This window comes from Bos mutus, chromosome 20, assembly GCF_027580195.1.
Source record: "Bos mutus isolate GX-2022 chromosome 20, NWIPB_WYAK_1.1, whole genome shotgun sequence".
Taxonomy (NCBI): Eukaryota; Metazoa; Chordata; class Mammalia; order Artiodactyla; family Bovidae; genus Bos; species Bos mutus.
In genome coordinates, this window is record NC_091636.1 from 61645102 (window position 1) to 61662636 (window position 17535).

Consider the following 17535-nt stretch of genomic DNA (forward strand, 5'->3'; position numbering starts at 1 on the left):
CCACAAGATCTGGATTCCAGCCCAACTGTTCCCCTCACTCCACAAGTGGCTAAAGACTGTCACCTGGGCCCAGAGACCCCAAGTCCCTTCCTGGGCATGTATTTATTCAAGTTAATTGAGTACATCCTTGGTTGTTCATTCCTTGTATTACTTCATCATATACCCTTTGGTCCAAAGTTTTTGAAATACAAACAAGCCAGTCTCCGCTCCAGAGGTTGGTCAGAATTGAAGCCTGAAATTGTCTGATGCTTCACGCACCCTTTTCTTTCCTTTCCAGGTTCACACCCACCTACCCCACTAGCTTTGGTGTTACAGAGCCCCTGGGAAGTTGGCAGGGGACGGTATGAACAAAAGTGAGGGAAAACACCCAAGTAGCATACAGGGTACAGAGTAATATCCTCCAGAAAGCTGTCATTATCTTCCCTTCCAGACTGGACCTTTACCTCTTCTTCAGTTAATTTCTTTCTCTTATATTTCTTTCTGGGCTTCTCTAGTGGCTCAATCAGTAAAGAATCCATCTGCAAAGCGGGAGACCTGGGTTCATTCCCTGGGTTGGGAAGATTCCCCTGGAGGAGGGCATGGCAACCCACTTCAGTATTATATTTCTTTCTATCACAGATAGATAGAAAGATATATGTCTTTCTATCACATAGACATTTGAGAAGCATGTTATAGCTTCTGCAAAGAGATCACCAGCTCAGAGGCAGACCTGGGAAATGAAGGGATGGGCAAACACCTAAAATATCAACTGCTCCTTATCTATTCCCTAAGCAGGAGGAAAAAAATGCAAATTTCTCATTAAATACATCATTCTCAGCTGTATTCTCAGGGTCTCCTGGAATCAAGCACAGAGTTTAGAGCCTGGCAGAGATTTTTAATGAAAACATAATTGGGTTCTGAAATTGCCAAGGCACCCTAGGCGCCCCACATGCAAATATGAGGGTCAGATGAAAGCTGGTAGATGTGAAGAAACGGAGAGAGGCAGAAAGCTCCCGTGAGAAAGTCAAAATAAGCAGACTTTTCCCTGGGACACAGTGGAGCGTGGGATCCCCTGGTAATACCTTATGAAGACATCTTATAGGATTTCCCTAGAAGTAATTGGCACTGACCAAATAATAAGTCACTTCAACAGCAACTGATGACATCAAATCTTAATATACTAGGTTTTGATTGTAAAGCTATAGGCACAGATAGGTGTTATATTCTTTTTTAAAACGTCTGTTTCAAGCCCAGGTGGCACCAGTGGTAAGGAGCCTGCCGGCCAATGTAGAAGACATAAGAGATGTGGGTTTGATCCCTGGGTCCAGAAGATCCCTGGAGAAGGAAATGGTAACCCACTCCAGTATTCTTGCCTGGAGAATCCCACAGACAGAGGAGCCTGGAGGGGTACAGTCAATAAGGTTGACACAGCATTGGACAGGACTAAAACGATTTAGCATGCAACATTTAAGCACTTATTAACAACAGCACAAAAGTCTCTGCCCTTGGCATTTATGTAATGGGCAGAAAAGGCTGAAATTGAGCACTGTAAATACTACAAGGTCAGATAGGTAATTACTCCCAGCAGTGACAAAGCCCGTGGGGGTAAAGCAGGGCAGAGCTTCCTGGAGTGTACTGGGGATTCCAGGGGATCCTCAAGAACCTTTCAGGGATTGCAGAAGTACCCGTTTTTACAATAATCCCACGATACCATCCACCTTTCCTTACTCGTTCTTACACAATCAGAGAATGAGAGTCACACAGAGAACAGGTTTGTGATTACCAAGGAGAAGGGGGTGGGAGAGGGATGGACCGGGAGTTTGAGATTCGCTGGTGCAAACTACTGTATATAGGATGGATGAACAACATGGTCCCACTGTATAGCACATGGAGAACCATAGCTCAGTTCAGTCGCTCAGTCCTGTCTGACTCTTTGTGACCTCATGGACTGCAGCACACCAGGCTTCCCTGCCCATTACCAACTCCCAGAGCTTGCTCAAACTCATGTCATTCGAGTTGGTGATGCCATCCAGCCATTTCATCCTCTGTCATCCCCTTCTCCTCCTGCCTTCAATCTTTCTCAGCATCAGGATCATTTCTAGTGAGCCAGTTCTTCCCATCAGGTGGCCAAAGCATTGGAGCTTCACCTTCAGCATCAGTCCTTCCAATGAATATTCAGGACTGATTTCCTTTAGGATGGACTGGTTGGATCTCCTTGCAATCCAAGGGACTCTCAAGAGTCTTCTCTAAATCCACAATTCCAAAACATCAATTCTTCAGCGCTCAGCCTTCTTTATGGTCCAACTGGAAAAACTACTGACTACTGGAAAAACCGTAGCTTTGACTAGATGGACCTTTGTTGGCAAAGCAGTGTCTCTGCTTTTTCATATGCTGTCTAGGTTGGTCAGTGTCCTGAGGTAAACCATAATGGAAAAGAACATGGAGAGGAATGTACATATATATGTATGTGTGTAACTGAGTCATCTGGCTGTGCAGCAGAAATTGATGCAACGTTGTAAATAAATTATACTTGAATAAAGTAAGTTAAACAAACAAACTAAAACAGACTGAGAATCACGCACAAAGAGCATTCAGTGAAGCTTCCTGGAGGCTGCGTGGCACGTGGTAGCATCTTTGCTCTGATGGCTCATGAAAAGTGGGTGATGCAACCTTCTCTTTTAAATACTTTCCAGTTTTGGTGTCCTAAATAGTATTATACATCACTCATATGGTGAATAAAAGCTCTTTGAGTTGGATCTTAGTTCCCTGACTAGGGATCGAACCTGAGTCCCCTGCAGTGGAGGCACAGTCTTAATAGGACCTCCAGGGAAACCTCCAAACTACTCTAGTTTTGAGGGAATGACGCAAGGGCCAGGAAGTCATTCTTTACTTGATTGGGAATCTGAATAAATGTGTGAGCAAACCATGCAAATATTTAGGGAAAAGTCTGTGATTTGCATAAAATTAAAAATTAGTTCTTTAAGCTAATGTAATTCCATTAATACATTGAAATGCTTTCAAAATTTAGCTTTCAATTTTGTTTTCTTCTAAAGCGATTTGTATTAGTTTTCTATTTCTTCTCACAATGACTGATAGAAGTATGAATCTATTATCTTTGACTTAATTTGTAAAGAAATACATATAATGATTTTCCTCATCTTTGTGTTACATTAGTTTTTTTAATGGTAAATAAGACAAAAGTTTATAAGGAAGTAGTTGGGGACTAGAGCAAGCTATAAAAATACCGTTCTATGACTAAAACAACATGTAAAATCCCATGCACAATCAAAGTCTTGAGCTGTACATTTTAAAGGGAAGTTATATATTTGAAGTTTTTATTTTGTAATAAATGATATTTTGTTCATTTCCCTCCATTGTATACAGATATAAATACACTGACTTACTATATTAGGGTAAGACCTTTATCCATTTTTCGTTTATTCATATACCAAGTCAAACTTGAGAAAGCAGACTAGTTAGATCAGTAGCATTGGTTGAATCTAAATCAGTTTAAAAACTAAATGACTGCTTCTCTATTCTTGGGACCTTCCAAGTTTTCATTTTCATGTAAAGCATTATACACTGAAAGCAGCTGACCAGAGAAAACAGATATTCTGAAGGAAGAGACTCAGAAATCAAATTTAAGAACACATTTGCTGGGACTCCCCCAGCGGTCCCGTGGTTTAGACTTCACCTTCCAAAGCAGGGAGTGCAGATTCACTCTCTGGTCAGGGAACTAGGATCCCATTTGTCTTGCAGCCAAAAAAACAAACAAACAAAAAATAAAACAGAAGTGATATTGTAACAAATTCAAGAAAGACTTTAAAAATGGTCCACTGTGGGGAAAAAAACCACATCTGCTAGTAGAACAAGCCCTAAGCTTTGCTGTGTAAGAAGCTGCTTGAGTTTCTGCCCTCAGTTATGTTAGGGATGGTAGATGGACTGAAATGCTGTTTTTAGATTAATGCCCCAGTGAAACGCCTACGTACCTTTTCAAGTTACTAGTGAAGGGCAGGAGAAGACAACCAGTTCATCACTACTCATCGTCACGCAGTGCTCAGTTGTATGCAACTCTTCGTGACCCCGTGAACACCCGCCATGCTCCTCTGTTCATGGGATTCTCCAGGCAAGAATACTTCACTACTGTACTCTGCACAGTTCTGTAAAGCACAGCCACTCAGAGGATGCCTGCATGTGACAATGTGCGCCAGACGCAGGAACTAACTTAGTTAGGTAACTGGACGTGCGAACACATGTTTTGTGTCTTTGAAAGTTTGCACGTTAAAGGTTCCTATATATGGGACTTACTGTATATAATAATTTCCACTATTTCCTTTCTTCTTACTCACTCACCATTTTCCTTTTAAAAGATTCCCCCCTTCTTTTTATTTGTTGTTGCTCTAAAAATTTACTCTCATTTAAAATAATACTTAACCTTCACATTATTCTCAGCCTTCCACAAAGATTGCATAACAAGAGGGTAGACATGAGTCAAATTCTCTGACAGTTGTAGTTACGTGTGTGAGTCTTGTTGGCTTTATTTTTCATGGTCTATGTAAAGATAAGATTTTTATATCGTTTTGAAAGAGCCAGTTAAGCCAAAAATAAAGAATGTTTCTAAACTTCCTGATAAATGGAAATCTTAACAGAACTGGCTTTGTTGTGTATCCAGTCCTAAACTTGTCAGTCTCAATTTGAGTGTTTATTATTCCTGATTAGCCTGAATTAACAACCTAACAAAGCATTCATTGAGCGTCTGTGTGAGACATCGCCTGGATCTCTTAGCTGTTTATTTTAGTACATTTCTTGTTAATAATTCTTTTCTTCTGATGGTAAAATAATCCCTAGGAATTAAATTGATATTGTCACCACTTAGAGACCTTGTCTCATTCTTGTGGCTTCAACTTCTACCCCTGATGACTCAGATAGCTGCATCTCTGTTCTAAAATTTCATTTATATATAACCAAACTTTGATCTGAGCTTCCCTGGTGCCTCAATGGTAAAGAATCTGCCAGTAATGCAGGAGATGTGGGTCCTATCCCCCGGTCAGGAAGATACTCTGGAGAAGGGAATGGCAACCTACTCCAGGATTCTTGCCTGGAGAATCCCAGGGACAGAGGAGCTTGGTGGCCTACAGTCCACGGGATCTCAAGAGTCGGACACAAGTGAGCAACTAAACCACCCACCACCACCAAACTTTGATCTTGGAAATTAAGATCTCAAAAGATAATTTAGTCTGTTAGAGACAGTTTGAGAATCAAGCCCAGAGTGCCTTTCTAACTATGTCAACTCCCACCATCTCCAACAACTCTGTAATTTAAAAAATGAAGCCTGTCTTTCCCCAAAGTATCAACTCCCCAACACAGGTCTCCTCCTCCTTCATATGGCATGTGAGGGGAGCTTTTGCTTTTTCACCTCGCTTAGTGAATATTTATTGCTTTCTGGGACAGATGTTCCACTGAAACAGACCATAATTAGCATCAGCTAATAAATCACCTTAAACCTTGTAGAAACAGAAGGTGTGTGCCTGATCTTAAGAGTGCTGTCCTGTCTGCTCGGTTTTCTAGAAAAGACTTACTTTGCACCATGGGCATCTTCCCTCCACACACTGCAGTGTTAGCGAGATCGTTCGAGCGGCCAGCTAAAGAGCGTCCAGGCATTTGGGCTGGCCTTCCCTTCCTGTCTACTAGTCCCAAAGTACCAATGAGCTTTAAAAAATGTCTCTTAAATGCACGATTTTCCCTTCCTTCCTACCATGGCCATTACCCCAATTGAAATTTCCTCCATTTCTTCTGGTTTCCTTTTTCTCCACTCCACGAAATCCATGGTCTCTAGTGTCTCCAAGTATCTGAATGCAGCAGCTTTCACATAAATGTTCAGACTCCTTGTTTTTACTTTGTCACTCTCCTTCCAGAAAACCTATTGCTGTGTGTGTGCGCTTGCTAAGTCTCCTCAGTTGTGTCTCTTTGCTATCCCATGAACTGTAGCCTGCCAGGCTCCTCTGTCCATGGGATTCTCCAGGCAAGAATACTGGAGTGGGTTGCCATGCCCTCCTCCAGGGCATCTTCCCAACCCAGGGATCGAACCTGCATCTCTTATGTCTCCTGAATTATCAGACAGGTTCTTTACCACTTGCTGTGTAAGACTACAGATTTCTCTGCTGAAATTCCTCAGAGTCTATACAGAGTATTAAGGCAGCAGAGATTGGGGTATGGTTAATTTCCCCAGGGCAATCAGACATCCGGGCAGGCTGCATGGAGGAGGTGACATTTAAACCACAAGTTTGAGAGTGGGTTTCAAGGTTGACAAAGAATGGAATTTCAGGTTAAGAGAGAACCTTCTCTTCCTTATCTCTTGTCTCTGACCCTAGTTTTGTTTGGTTCAGTTTTTATTTCCAGGCCATTTTAAGGATCTTTGCCTTGTGTGTCCTGTTTGTAAGAGGGAAGCTTAGAGGGTGTTGCGGGCTTCCCTGGTGGCTCAGACGGTAAAGCGTCTGTCCGCAATACTGGAGACCCAGGTTCGGTCCCTGCATCGGGAAGATCCTCTGGAGGAGGAAATAGCAACCCACTCCACTATTCTTGTCTGGAAAACCCCCATGGACAGAGGAGCCTGGCAGGCTACAGTCCATGGGGTCTCAAAGTGTTGGACACGACTGATCAACTTTACTTTTACTAGAGGGGGTTGAAAGAAAACACTGATATATGGATGGGACAGAACTAGAATCTGGTTTCCAGGACAGATTCCAGTCAGGGTTTTATTCTCAGGCCACGTGGCTCATTAATTAGATAATTAGATAATAATACTAATAACTGACATTTGTGTAGCAGTTTACATTTTTTCAAGCACTTTCACATCCATTATCTCATTAGGTGCTCAAATTTGCAGAGATTAAAATTTTAGAGCACAAATAATGAAGTGTGATAAGAACAGGCACTCTGAAGCCACACTGCCTTGCTTGCACCAGGCATGCCATGACTGCTGTGTGTTCTCAGGCAGTGGGACCCTCAGCAATGTCAGTATACATGGGGATTTCTGCACTTTTATTGAGATCTTGTTAGGATTCTAGGGATTAATAGGCATAAGCTGCTCAGGACAGTCCCTGGAATTTAGTAAACACTCAGGGAAGGGGAGGTAATTTGCTGTCCTTGGCTTCATCATCTATGATGTCATACAGGAAGAAATGGACTAGAGCCCACCAGATCTTCTGTGTTCTGGCCCTGGATTTTTTTTTTTTTTTTTTTCAATATACTCCCACTCCAGCTGGCATGATTGCAATCCAAATAATTACTTGGGAATACTACTTTGTAAACCTCTGGCCTTTTCTCTGTTATCACAAAGTACATAGATTAATTAAGGTTTACTGTTTTCTGAAACTGATGTTTAGCTAAAGCAAATAAGAATTAACAATTCTAAATGAAGTCTTTTTAAATTCACTTAAAGGGGACTTCCCTGGTGGTCCAGGGGTTAGGAATCCAGCTTGCAATGCAGAGACCACAAGTTCAATCCCTGATCAGGGAACTAAGAGCCCATTTTCCTTGGAGCAGCGTAAGCCCACACACCACAACTACTGAGCCCTTGAGCCACAACTGGAGAGTCCATGTGCCACAACAATAGATCTTGTGTGATGTGATTAAGACCTGACACAGCCAAATAAATAACTTTTTTCTTAAATCCATATAAAGAAAATGAGTGCACATGAGCAGGAAAACTAAAATATCTGTGGTGTTGGAGAAGACCTTGAGAGTCCCTTGCACTACAAGGAGATCCAACCAGTCCATTCTGAAGGAGATCAGCCCTGGGATTTCTTTGGAAGGAATGATGCTAAAGCTGAAATTCCAGTACTTTGGCCACCTCATGCGAAGAGTTGACTCATTGGAAAAGACTCTGATGCTGGAGGGATTGGGGGCAGGAGGAGAAGGGGACGACAGAGGATAAGATGGCTGGATGGCATCACTGACTAGATGGACGTGAGTTTGAGTGAACTCCAGGAGTTGGTGATGGACAGGGAGGCCTGGCGTGCTGCGATTCATGGGGTCGCAAAGAGTCGGACACGACTGAGCGATTGAACTGAACTGAACTGAATTTAAGGAGAAACTGACTATATATTTTAGTACGTGTTAGTATGACCTATAAATGATTCTGAATTTTTAATGCAAGAAACGAATACTTCTGCCTTTCTATCTGCTGGTGGAATTTTAAGACCCAGTCTCTTCCTCCCTCCTGAACATCCCAAGAAATCCTCTTACATTGTCCCCATCTCCCAGTGGATTCACATCATATCCTCAAGGATGCACCCTCATTTTACCTCTAACCCAAGGAAGACTTCCCTGGTGGCTCAGACGGTAAAGCATCTGCCCACAATGTGGGAGACCCAGGTTTGATTCCTGGGTCAGGAAGATCCCCTGGAGGAGGAAATGGCAATCCACTCCCGCACTGCTGCCTGGAAAATCCCATGGACGGAGGAGCCTGATAGGCCATGGGGTCGCAAAGAGTCAGACAGGACTGAGCGACTTCACCTTTACTTTCACTTTCAAGCAAGACTTCATGGGAAGTCATAAGGTTGTGAGGGGAAAAAATCATCATTTAAAGCCCCAAACTATAAATGTTTCTGAAATCTGTGAAAAATTTGAATTTTCTACCCCAGTGCACAATAATGTTAATAAAGGTAATTGAGTCAGTTATACATAAATTTTATTATAAAGAAATTAAGAATTGTCTTCTAATTTTCACCTGTTTCATATTCTTGTATATCTGTGCTCTCTAAAATTGGAGTGAATAAACGCCATTCACTTGAAACCTAGTAATCAATGAGAAAACGATTCTAAATGCATGCAATGTTTTGGCTATTGCCCTGTTTTGCCCTTGCCAGGTGCTATGTCAGGGTTGTAATATTATGATATATTGCTCATTCTTGCAATTACATTTGTCAGACTACATCTAGGCTCCATGCTTGAGATATGTGAACAAAGTAATGAGACAGAGAATCTTTGTTTGTTTTCATGGAGTATTGATCAGATGCACCACTGATTCTATAAAAGAGCAGATTTGATTATTTCATAATGTATATTTCAGGAGCACATAAATCATATTTTTAATTGAAATTGCTTCGAAAAGGGGCTTTCAGTGGCCGCCTTTCTATCCTGCCTGGAGAACATTTGTAGGTTTCTAGAGATAATCTTATGAATCTCTTCAGAATTGACAAGTTTGTTTGACTTGCTAATTACATATGCAAGTAAGTTCATCAGAGCAAAATCATGCCATCTCTTTAAAAGACAAATAACCAGGACATACAGTGTTTTGGCCTTATAGACTGTTAAATTAGTTATTTGAAATTAAAGAATTTTTAAAATTGTATTGACATTTCCAAAATTATGTGCACTCTTGTATATCTGATTTGGCTTTCATTGCCATGGAGATGTATTGTTGGGCGGGGGGCGGGAGCAGGGGTGGTGCGTGGCCAGTTCAAAGCATTGTGTCAGGGTGGACGGTCCTGAAGGAAATAGCCAAAGAAGTCTCAGTGGGAAGCCGCCCATTGTTAGGTACAGTGCTGACCACTCACCATAAAGGGCCTCTGTTTTTCTGCCATAGCTCACTCCCCTCCATTGAGCAGTGACCTTCAGAAGGGTAGGGACCAAGGGGAAAGCCCTTGGCTATAATTCATTGCTGTCTTCTTGCACCCACCGCATCCTTCTAATTTTGTAGTCAGTTCCCACCTCTGCCCCATCACCAATCCCTCTTCCCTTCCAAAGGCTCTACCATGTCTCAGCCTGCCCATTACCTGGGCATCAGAGACCAGCCCTTGACTCCGTCTTCATGCCTGACAGTTTCCACAGCAGCAGTGGGGAAAATATGTTCTTGGCATCCAGAATGAAACTCTGAATGTGTTCCCCATAGGTGCATCGTAGCCCTGGTGATTAGCCCTGTAATACCATCAGTATGGACTAAATGACTTTTTGCAAGCTATTGCAAACTTCGCCATCTGGTATAGACAAATTTCTTGGGACTCTATTTTTGAAATTACAAGGAAAGGGATTGCAATTATACTTTTGCTATGCCCTTCATGATGAAATTGGGACTGGATGAAAATGGTTTTATTTCCTTGCTTGACTTTTTTTCCAGAAACTGTATAGATTCCAAAATACCAAGTCTTACCTGTACTAACTAATCATCTTAGTATTCAATTTCTGATGATGAAAAAGTATTTTGCATTGTTTAGAAGTTCCATCAGGGAATTAGAGGGAAGGGGGAGGTCTTAAATGCAGAGGTTATGTGAACCAATCCTTATTAAGAGAGTAAATTGTTTTCCTGGAAAAAAAAAAAATTGGCCTATATCATGTCAAATCTGCAGTCTCATTTGAAATAAAAAGCCATGTTCTATTTTAAAAAGAAAGAAGGAACTTGAAATTTGCTGATGCTCCTTAGAAATGATAGTATAGTCTAAAACAGCCAAAGAGGAAGATGAAGGATGGGATTATGAATCGAACCCAGGTCTCCAGCATTGCAAGCAGATTCTTTACCATCTGAGCCACCAGGGAAACCCATGTATATAATTACCCTCCTTCAAAAAAGGAGTGACTTTGTCCTATGGTTGAGATAACATGAGAGAACTTGAGTTGCCAAGTCCCTCACCCTCACCCAACTCATTCTACTTACCCCAGTCCCCTCTCAAACACACGTACTAGAAAATAGTAATACACTTACACTCTTCTGTGCTTCTTTTCATCCCCAAAGTGAGTATGAAATTTGATTAAAGAAAATTCGCTTACAAAGGAAATGGGCAAACTGTTGCAAAGATCTCATCTAAAAAGAAAGAAAATAAACCACATTTTCTTGTACGACGTATAATTAAATAATGAGGCCAGGAATTCCTTTCTCCATCTCTTGCAGGGTCAGCCAGCTTAGCAGCACCCGTTTAAACACTGTATCTTCCTTTGTTCTTCTGTTGTGCATTGCTGTGATGGCAAAGATAACTAGCCCTCAGAGATCATGTGAGATCAAGTTAAATTCCACATTGTGTGAGAGCTATTAATATTTTACACACTGTCTACCCTTCAAGCTTTGAGTATTACATCACTATTTATACAACAGAACTTGTTACTGATTGGAAGGTTTTGAGTGTTCAAGCATCCTATTAATACAGTAGGAGATATATTAATGCAATTAACATGTACCAAAAGGAAGACTTTTAAATTATTTCAAATGTTTCCAACATTGTCTGATCCAAAAATAAGTACTTGATTAACTAATTTGTCTTGTAAGAAATGTCTCTATGTAGGTCAGAATGAGATCATTTGGAAAAAAAAAATCTACTCTTTGGAGAACTTTTACACCACAAAAAAAAAGAAAAAAATCTCATTTAAGAGCTGGAGTAGAATTATATAGTCATTTTAGTTCTCAGAATTCAAAGCATAGATGGCTGGACTCATGCCTGTGTGATAATTCTAGGCTACTCTCAATAAATAATACATGTCATTTCTGCTTCACTGAGGCTGTCACTTACTGCTCTAAATGACTTTCAATGCAGGGCCCAGCCTGCTGTCCCAGAGTGCACTTCAGCTCAATTCCAAACCTGAAGGGTCCTTCCAGTATCCAGCCAGCTACCATAGCAACCAGACCCTGGCTCTGGGTGAGACAGCCCCGTCGCAGCTCCCTGCCCGCAGCACACAAGCCCGAGGTGCGGGCCAGAGTTTCAGCCAGGTACGTGCTGGGGATGGGATGCTCTGCTCTGCTGGTCCTTGGGCTCCAAGGGGTCAAGTGGGAAGCAGGGCTGTCAAATGGCTATGGTGTCCCCTCCTGCCTTTTTTACAAGTTCCCTGCAACTTTGGAGAGACGCTTTCGGTGCTATGAGTGAAGGAAATGAATAACACAATACAACTATAGAATAACTCGAATTACAAGCATCTTTTTTGCAGGATATGTCTGTCAATTGCTCATGCTCTTTCTGCTTTATATATACTTACCTAGGTGAATATGCAAATGTGTTCTATTTCTGTGTTGATTATAAATATGACATGCGTGATGAGTTTGTGAGGGTACCTGAAACACATTCTCTTTCCTTAAAAAAAAAAAGCGTGAAATTATTCTTTGGGGTTAATCATATAAAGGAACATAGTATAAATGCATCATCTCATATGCATATACAGAACTGTTCTGAAAATAATTGTGGTTGAGTTGGAATAGTTACACTTTGTCAAGTTTGATTTTGAAATGTGCCCTCAGTTGTTTCCTTAAGATGTGTACTTGCTCTTGTGGTTTTAATGCACACACTTAGCTGCAGTTAAAATCAACTCTTGGTAAAAAGAAGTGGCTACCAACCCCAATTAAAAAATATTGTTGTAAATGTTGTGATATATACATGTGTGTGTATTTATGTATGTGTGTGTGCTACCTAATACTTTAGTTTTGATAATTTGGGGGTGCAGGCTATATTCATTCAACCCACCAGAATTAATATACTAGAGAGCTATCTTGTTTTAAGCTACTTTATACTTATTTTTTAGTATAAAAGGATATGAGACCCTCTTAATCTCTGTGCATCATTCCTGGAATGAAGAACCCACAACTCCAAAAGCACCCCTTAACTGACAAGTTTAATTTCATCCTTTCTGCATTTATTGGGCAGTTCCTCTTCCAGAAACCCTAGCCCAGGTACACTACCTACCCCAAGCTCCTGCAACAACCAACCCATCTCTGTCACCAATTCATTGTTATTATACATCCGTGTGTTTTCCCAAAAACACTGAAAACCACTTGAGGGCAAGGCTATTTTCCTTTTTTAACACCATCCACATGGCCCCCAGGAAATGTCTGCTGGAAGAGAGGAGGCAAGGCGAGTTAGAATGGCATCGTGCAGTCATCCTGAGATGCTTTTTTGAGGTGATATGAACATAAATGAAGCATAAGCTGAAAAGTCTCAGTGCATTTCAATTATTAAAGTTGAATGATTATCCCAGCTATCTATTATCTATGATTGTCTTTTTCAGGCAAAACCTTTGCCCATCAGTGGCAGTGTAACTTTTACCTTCTTGTGATGTCAAGGTTATGCGGATCAAGTGGAATGGTAAATAAAGCATTCCACTGAGGGGGGCCCGTTGCCCCATGGGGGTCCAGGGTGTGACCCCAGTTCAAAGGGTGCCCCCTTTGGATGGAGATCTGGTGGTGTGTGATGCTCAAGAAGGAAACGGCCTTGAATTCATTGCATCCAGGTCCACACACACAGACTAACCCTGGACCTGTGCTACTTCCCAGCTCCTGGATCACTGCTCTTGAAAACACTGGTCTCTTCTATTTCCCTTACAGAAATCTGATAAGACACAAAAGGGAATGTCTAAAAAATATTTTTTAATTAATTAGAAAAAAGTATTTTATATACTTTCATTTATCATATATGCAAAATAGTTCTTATTTGCGTATGTAAAACATTATATAATGTTTGAAGTATTGAGTGATGTTATTAGCATAGAAAATGTTATTAGATCTTTTTAGTCCCATTTTATTTTATTAAAATAAGAATTGGAAGCTATAGGATTTTTTTCTCTAGGTACAGATTTTTTTTTTTCTAAAAAGCATCCCATTCTTGAAAGGAACTCTCTTTTAATCTTCCCATCTATACTGAACTCTCTCTGACCATGATACACTGATAGTGGTGGGATATATGTAATTTTGAATTCTTTGGGAGTAGATAAATGATTACAGACCTTTTTTAACCCTTCTGTCTATCCACACTTCTAGGTCTAATGGGCCAGAAATATTCATAAATAAGGGATAATTTATATTCAGATTAACTTAAGAAAGTTCTGAATTTAGCTTTTGCCAGTTTCCTATAACTTATAAGACATGTAGCTAGTACAGCAATAAAGTTCTACCCTTCTTTTATTTTTATCTTAAACTCATTTAATACTCATGCTTGGCTTCCTCTCATAAATATTTAAGACCCCTGTAATTTGAGTTAAAAACATTAAGTCAAATGAAAAAAGATCACATTTCCCATAGCTGAGCATCATGGAAAATGGAACAATCAGTATCAAGAGAAAAATCAGTTCATTATCAGCTTAACTTGTGAGCATCTTGTGCACTCAGTTCATATATAGCTCTGTGAGGACTGTTAAATCAAAGCTTTCTTACTTATAAAATCAATAGTTACCATTTACTGAGACCCGGAAGTAATCTGTTTTACATACTGCCTCTTATTTAATCCCCACCACATTTACATTTTAAATTTAAATTATCATTTACATCTTAAATATGCAGAAACTCAAACTCAATGCATTTAGAGGAGTTATCAGGCACCATTTTAAGGTAGCAGCAGTAAGAATGGGAACAGAATCTTGACTAAATTGAAGCCTAATCATTTTGAGGGAGTGTTTCATAGGTTTCCTTTTATATATTGACTGTTTCAATTAAATGTATCTACAGCTTGATCCTAGTAAGAGCTCTACACATGTAGACCAGCAATATGCTGATTTATCTTCTTCCACGTTGGAGTTCTACTTGTTGGAGTTCAATACATGGGAGTAAAACAGTAGCAGCTCAAAGGACAGATTGGGCCTCACATTAAAAGTCTGCTTTAAAGTTTAATCAGAAACTGTAACTTGGTTGTGAAGATATCAAAGCTGTGCATTTGAAGGCATCTATCAATGTGCGTATTCAAGGTGATAACTTCAGTTAGAGTCATAGGTTACTGGTTTGCACTCATTTATCTGACAGGTGGGTGGTTGCAGTCTGAATATTCAAACAAGGGGGTTGTGCTAATCCACTTGGTTAACAGGATGGAGGCTACTGGTGGATTGCTGAATCCTATTTATTTTAGCAGAGCATCAGATCTGGGTACCATGATTCACTCTCAGCTTCAGCATACTGCGGTATGAAAGGCATGTTTTAGCGTGATTTCAAAATCACGTCAGAGAAATGCTGAACAAGTACACCAGCACTTTTACCCAGCATTTAGTGTGCTACCTTGAAATAAGGAGGTCATGTGTCATCCCCGTAACATCTCCTTTGCTCAGCTTGTCCTGAGAATCCCTGTCTTCCAGTGGTTTCCCGGAGCCCTGTGACACATTCTTTTCAATATTCTAAATAGTGTTCAAGCTCACTTCTGCCAAGCTATATTGAGTTTTAGAATATCCTGTCATCATCAAGTGCCAAAAGGGCTACGAAAGTTCAAATAATGGCTCACAGATGCCAGACCAGGTTAATAAGGTCAATAACCAAGTAACACAAAAACATTTCATTTTAGGGAACCTAAAAAAAAAAAAAAAGTGTAATTCTAAAGTAAAGCAAATGGTTTTCTATCTGGCTCATAAACCATGTCAGACTATAATTTCAAAAAAGTATCACAAATATTCAAAAATTCTGCTGTCAACTTTTAACCAATACTAATTTATTCAGCATGATAGATGGTTGTAGGGTTATCATCACCAGGCTTCACATCAGGCCCTGGTGCATGGTCTGCCTTGCCCTACGGTGTCAAGCTGAGTCACAAAATTACCATAGAATTCTAGTTCTCTGGCGTGACCCTAACTGAAGTCTTTGAAGGTCATTCTCCTCAAACTCTGAGATGAATTCATAGGACTCAGCTGGAGGAGAGAATATAAGACCCTTCCCATCAGATCCCAAGGCCTTTCTGGAAAGTCACTTGAGATGATTCAGTTATGCTTTGCCCACTGCTACATTCTGCTTAGCTATCCTGCCAGCTCCCCTCCCCATCCAGGTGTGTAGACTCTCCCTCCATCACTCCCTTCTTCCTCCAAGTCAACCTTAGCCTTCGTAGCTCCTGGTTGCTGCTAAGTCGCTTCAGCTGTGTCCGACTCTTCACGACCCCATGGACTGCAGCCTACCAGGCTCCTCCATCCATGGGATTTTCCAGGCAAGAGTACTGGAGTGGGGTGCCATTGCCTTCTCCAGCTTCTGGTAGGTGCCCCCAGTCAAAATAGAGCTGTTTTTTCAGTTGCATTTATATATATACAATTTATTCCCTAACACACAGGTCCCTCCCTCCCCCAAGTTCCTCACTGGCTGAGTACTATGGGATGTACAGTCTTCCCCAAGGTCACCTAAGTTTCATTATTTCCTCATAGGGTATCCTTCTTTCTCCCTTTCCAACCTACATCCGCATTTTTCAACAGAGACTTTCTTGCTGGTTTATCACTTCCTCCAACATCCTGTTTGCCTAGGGACACTCCCGGTGCGTGAACTGTGTCTCTCCTGCAAGTCGTTAGGCAAGTTTAGAGCCAGGGCACAGGCACTGGGAGGAGTCCTGTCTCTTTAGGACGCAGTGTGGTCTCCCCCCTCAACCCTAACTTTATCTAAAGAGTCCAGGCCTCAACTTTGTCACGTCCGCAAGTTTAGCTGTTAGTACTTTTCCACTTGGCCTTAGCTACTGTGTCTCGAAAATGGGCCACTTCAAGTTTTCTATTTCTTACAGTAGTCTCATCAAGTATTTCATTCCTCAGAGTGACAAAAGAAGCAAGAAACAGAGCGTATACACCTGTACACAGAACACTGGTAAAGAAGTACAGGAACCGGAAGATTTTAAAACTACTTTCATCTTGTCCAGCAGAACTGAAGTGAGCCTGTGCACCTTATAATCGTAGAAAATGCCTGCTTCCTGCAGGAGATTAAGAATTGCATGATTGTTACGTAAAAATCATATTCGAAAATGGTAGATACACTAGAAAAAGAAGTAAGCTTTTTGAGAAGTAAATGACCATTTCTTTTTGATCTGGCCTGTCTATTTAATGTGGCACTGACTTTTAAGTCTTAAAAGTTCTCATGTGCACTATATCATAATAATAAATACACTATCTGCTCACTTCTGCCAGAAGTCAATGAGTTTTGAACATTGCTTATTGGTGCACCTTCATGCTAGGTGGATGTGAAGGTCAAGGGGATGGAGAACTCTGGATGGCGGTGGGATGGACACAGGGACATGTGTGGTCCCAAGGAGGACCCAACCCTCCGGTGAACACTTGCATCTTGATTGCTGAATGCAAAAAGTCACACAGATGCCTAGTTTGACATCATTCCAGTTTGCTGAAATAGGAAAGAAGTTGTTGCTGGGTGGCACCTGTAAAGAGAAAAGTTACTAAAAAACTTGGAAAACACAAAATTGCTGAGATGTCTTTAGTGTAGAATGTATATATTTATACTGCATTTACAGGACAAATCATGTCATTTTGTATGCTTTGTCTGACATATCTTTGGGAAACTCACACTTTGTAAAAGCATTTTCAGATAATTAGGTGTTGGAAATCCTTTCTCAATGCTCTGCTTTAAATTTTTACCCATTTTCTTTTTCCAGTAGAAATATATTTAATCTGGTTTCAATAGCTGAGGCATTTCTCATTGTGGGCAGTGTGTGTATGTGATTTACTATAACATTTCTTCTTCTGTGCAAATGTTTGTGTTATTAAAGTTATACTAAATGAGCCTCTTGCTGAAATAAAAGTTTTACGTATGTATTTTTGCCAAGGATCATGTTTCATAGAAAGAGTTGCCATCAAAGAGTCCCTCTTAAAGATAAATTTGTATGAGACTCATGTCATTGCTTTAATTTT

General features: G+C 40.7%; 1 protein-coding gene across 1 annotated transcript in view; it reads left to right on the plus strand.

Moving 5' to 3' along the window:
* Nucleotides 1-17535, plus strand: part of CTNND2 (catenin delta 2) — a 1090646-nt gene that overhangs the window by 601133 nt on the left and 471978 nt on the right. Inside the window, 1 exon segment of the mRNA XM_070357848.1 lies at nucleotides 11505-11677. Within this exon segment, the coding sequence (XP_070213949.1) occupies nucleotides 11505-11677 (173 nt within the window).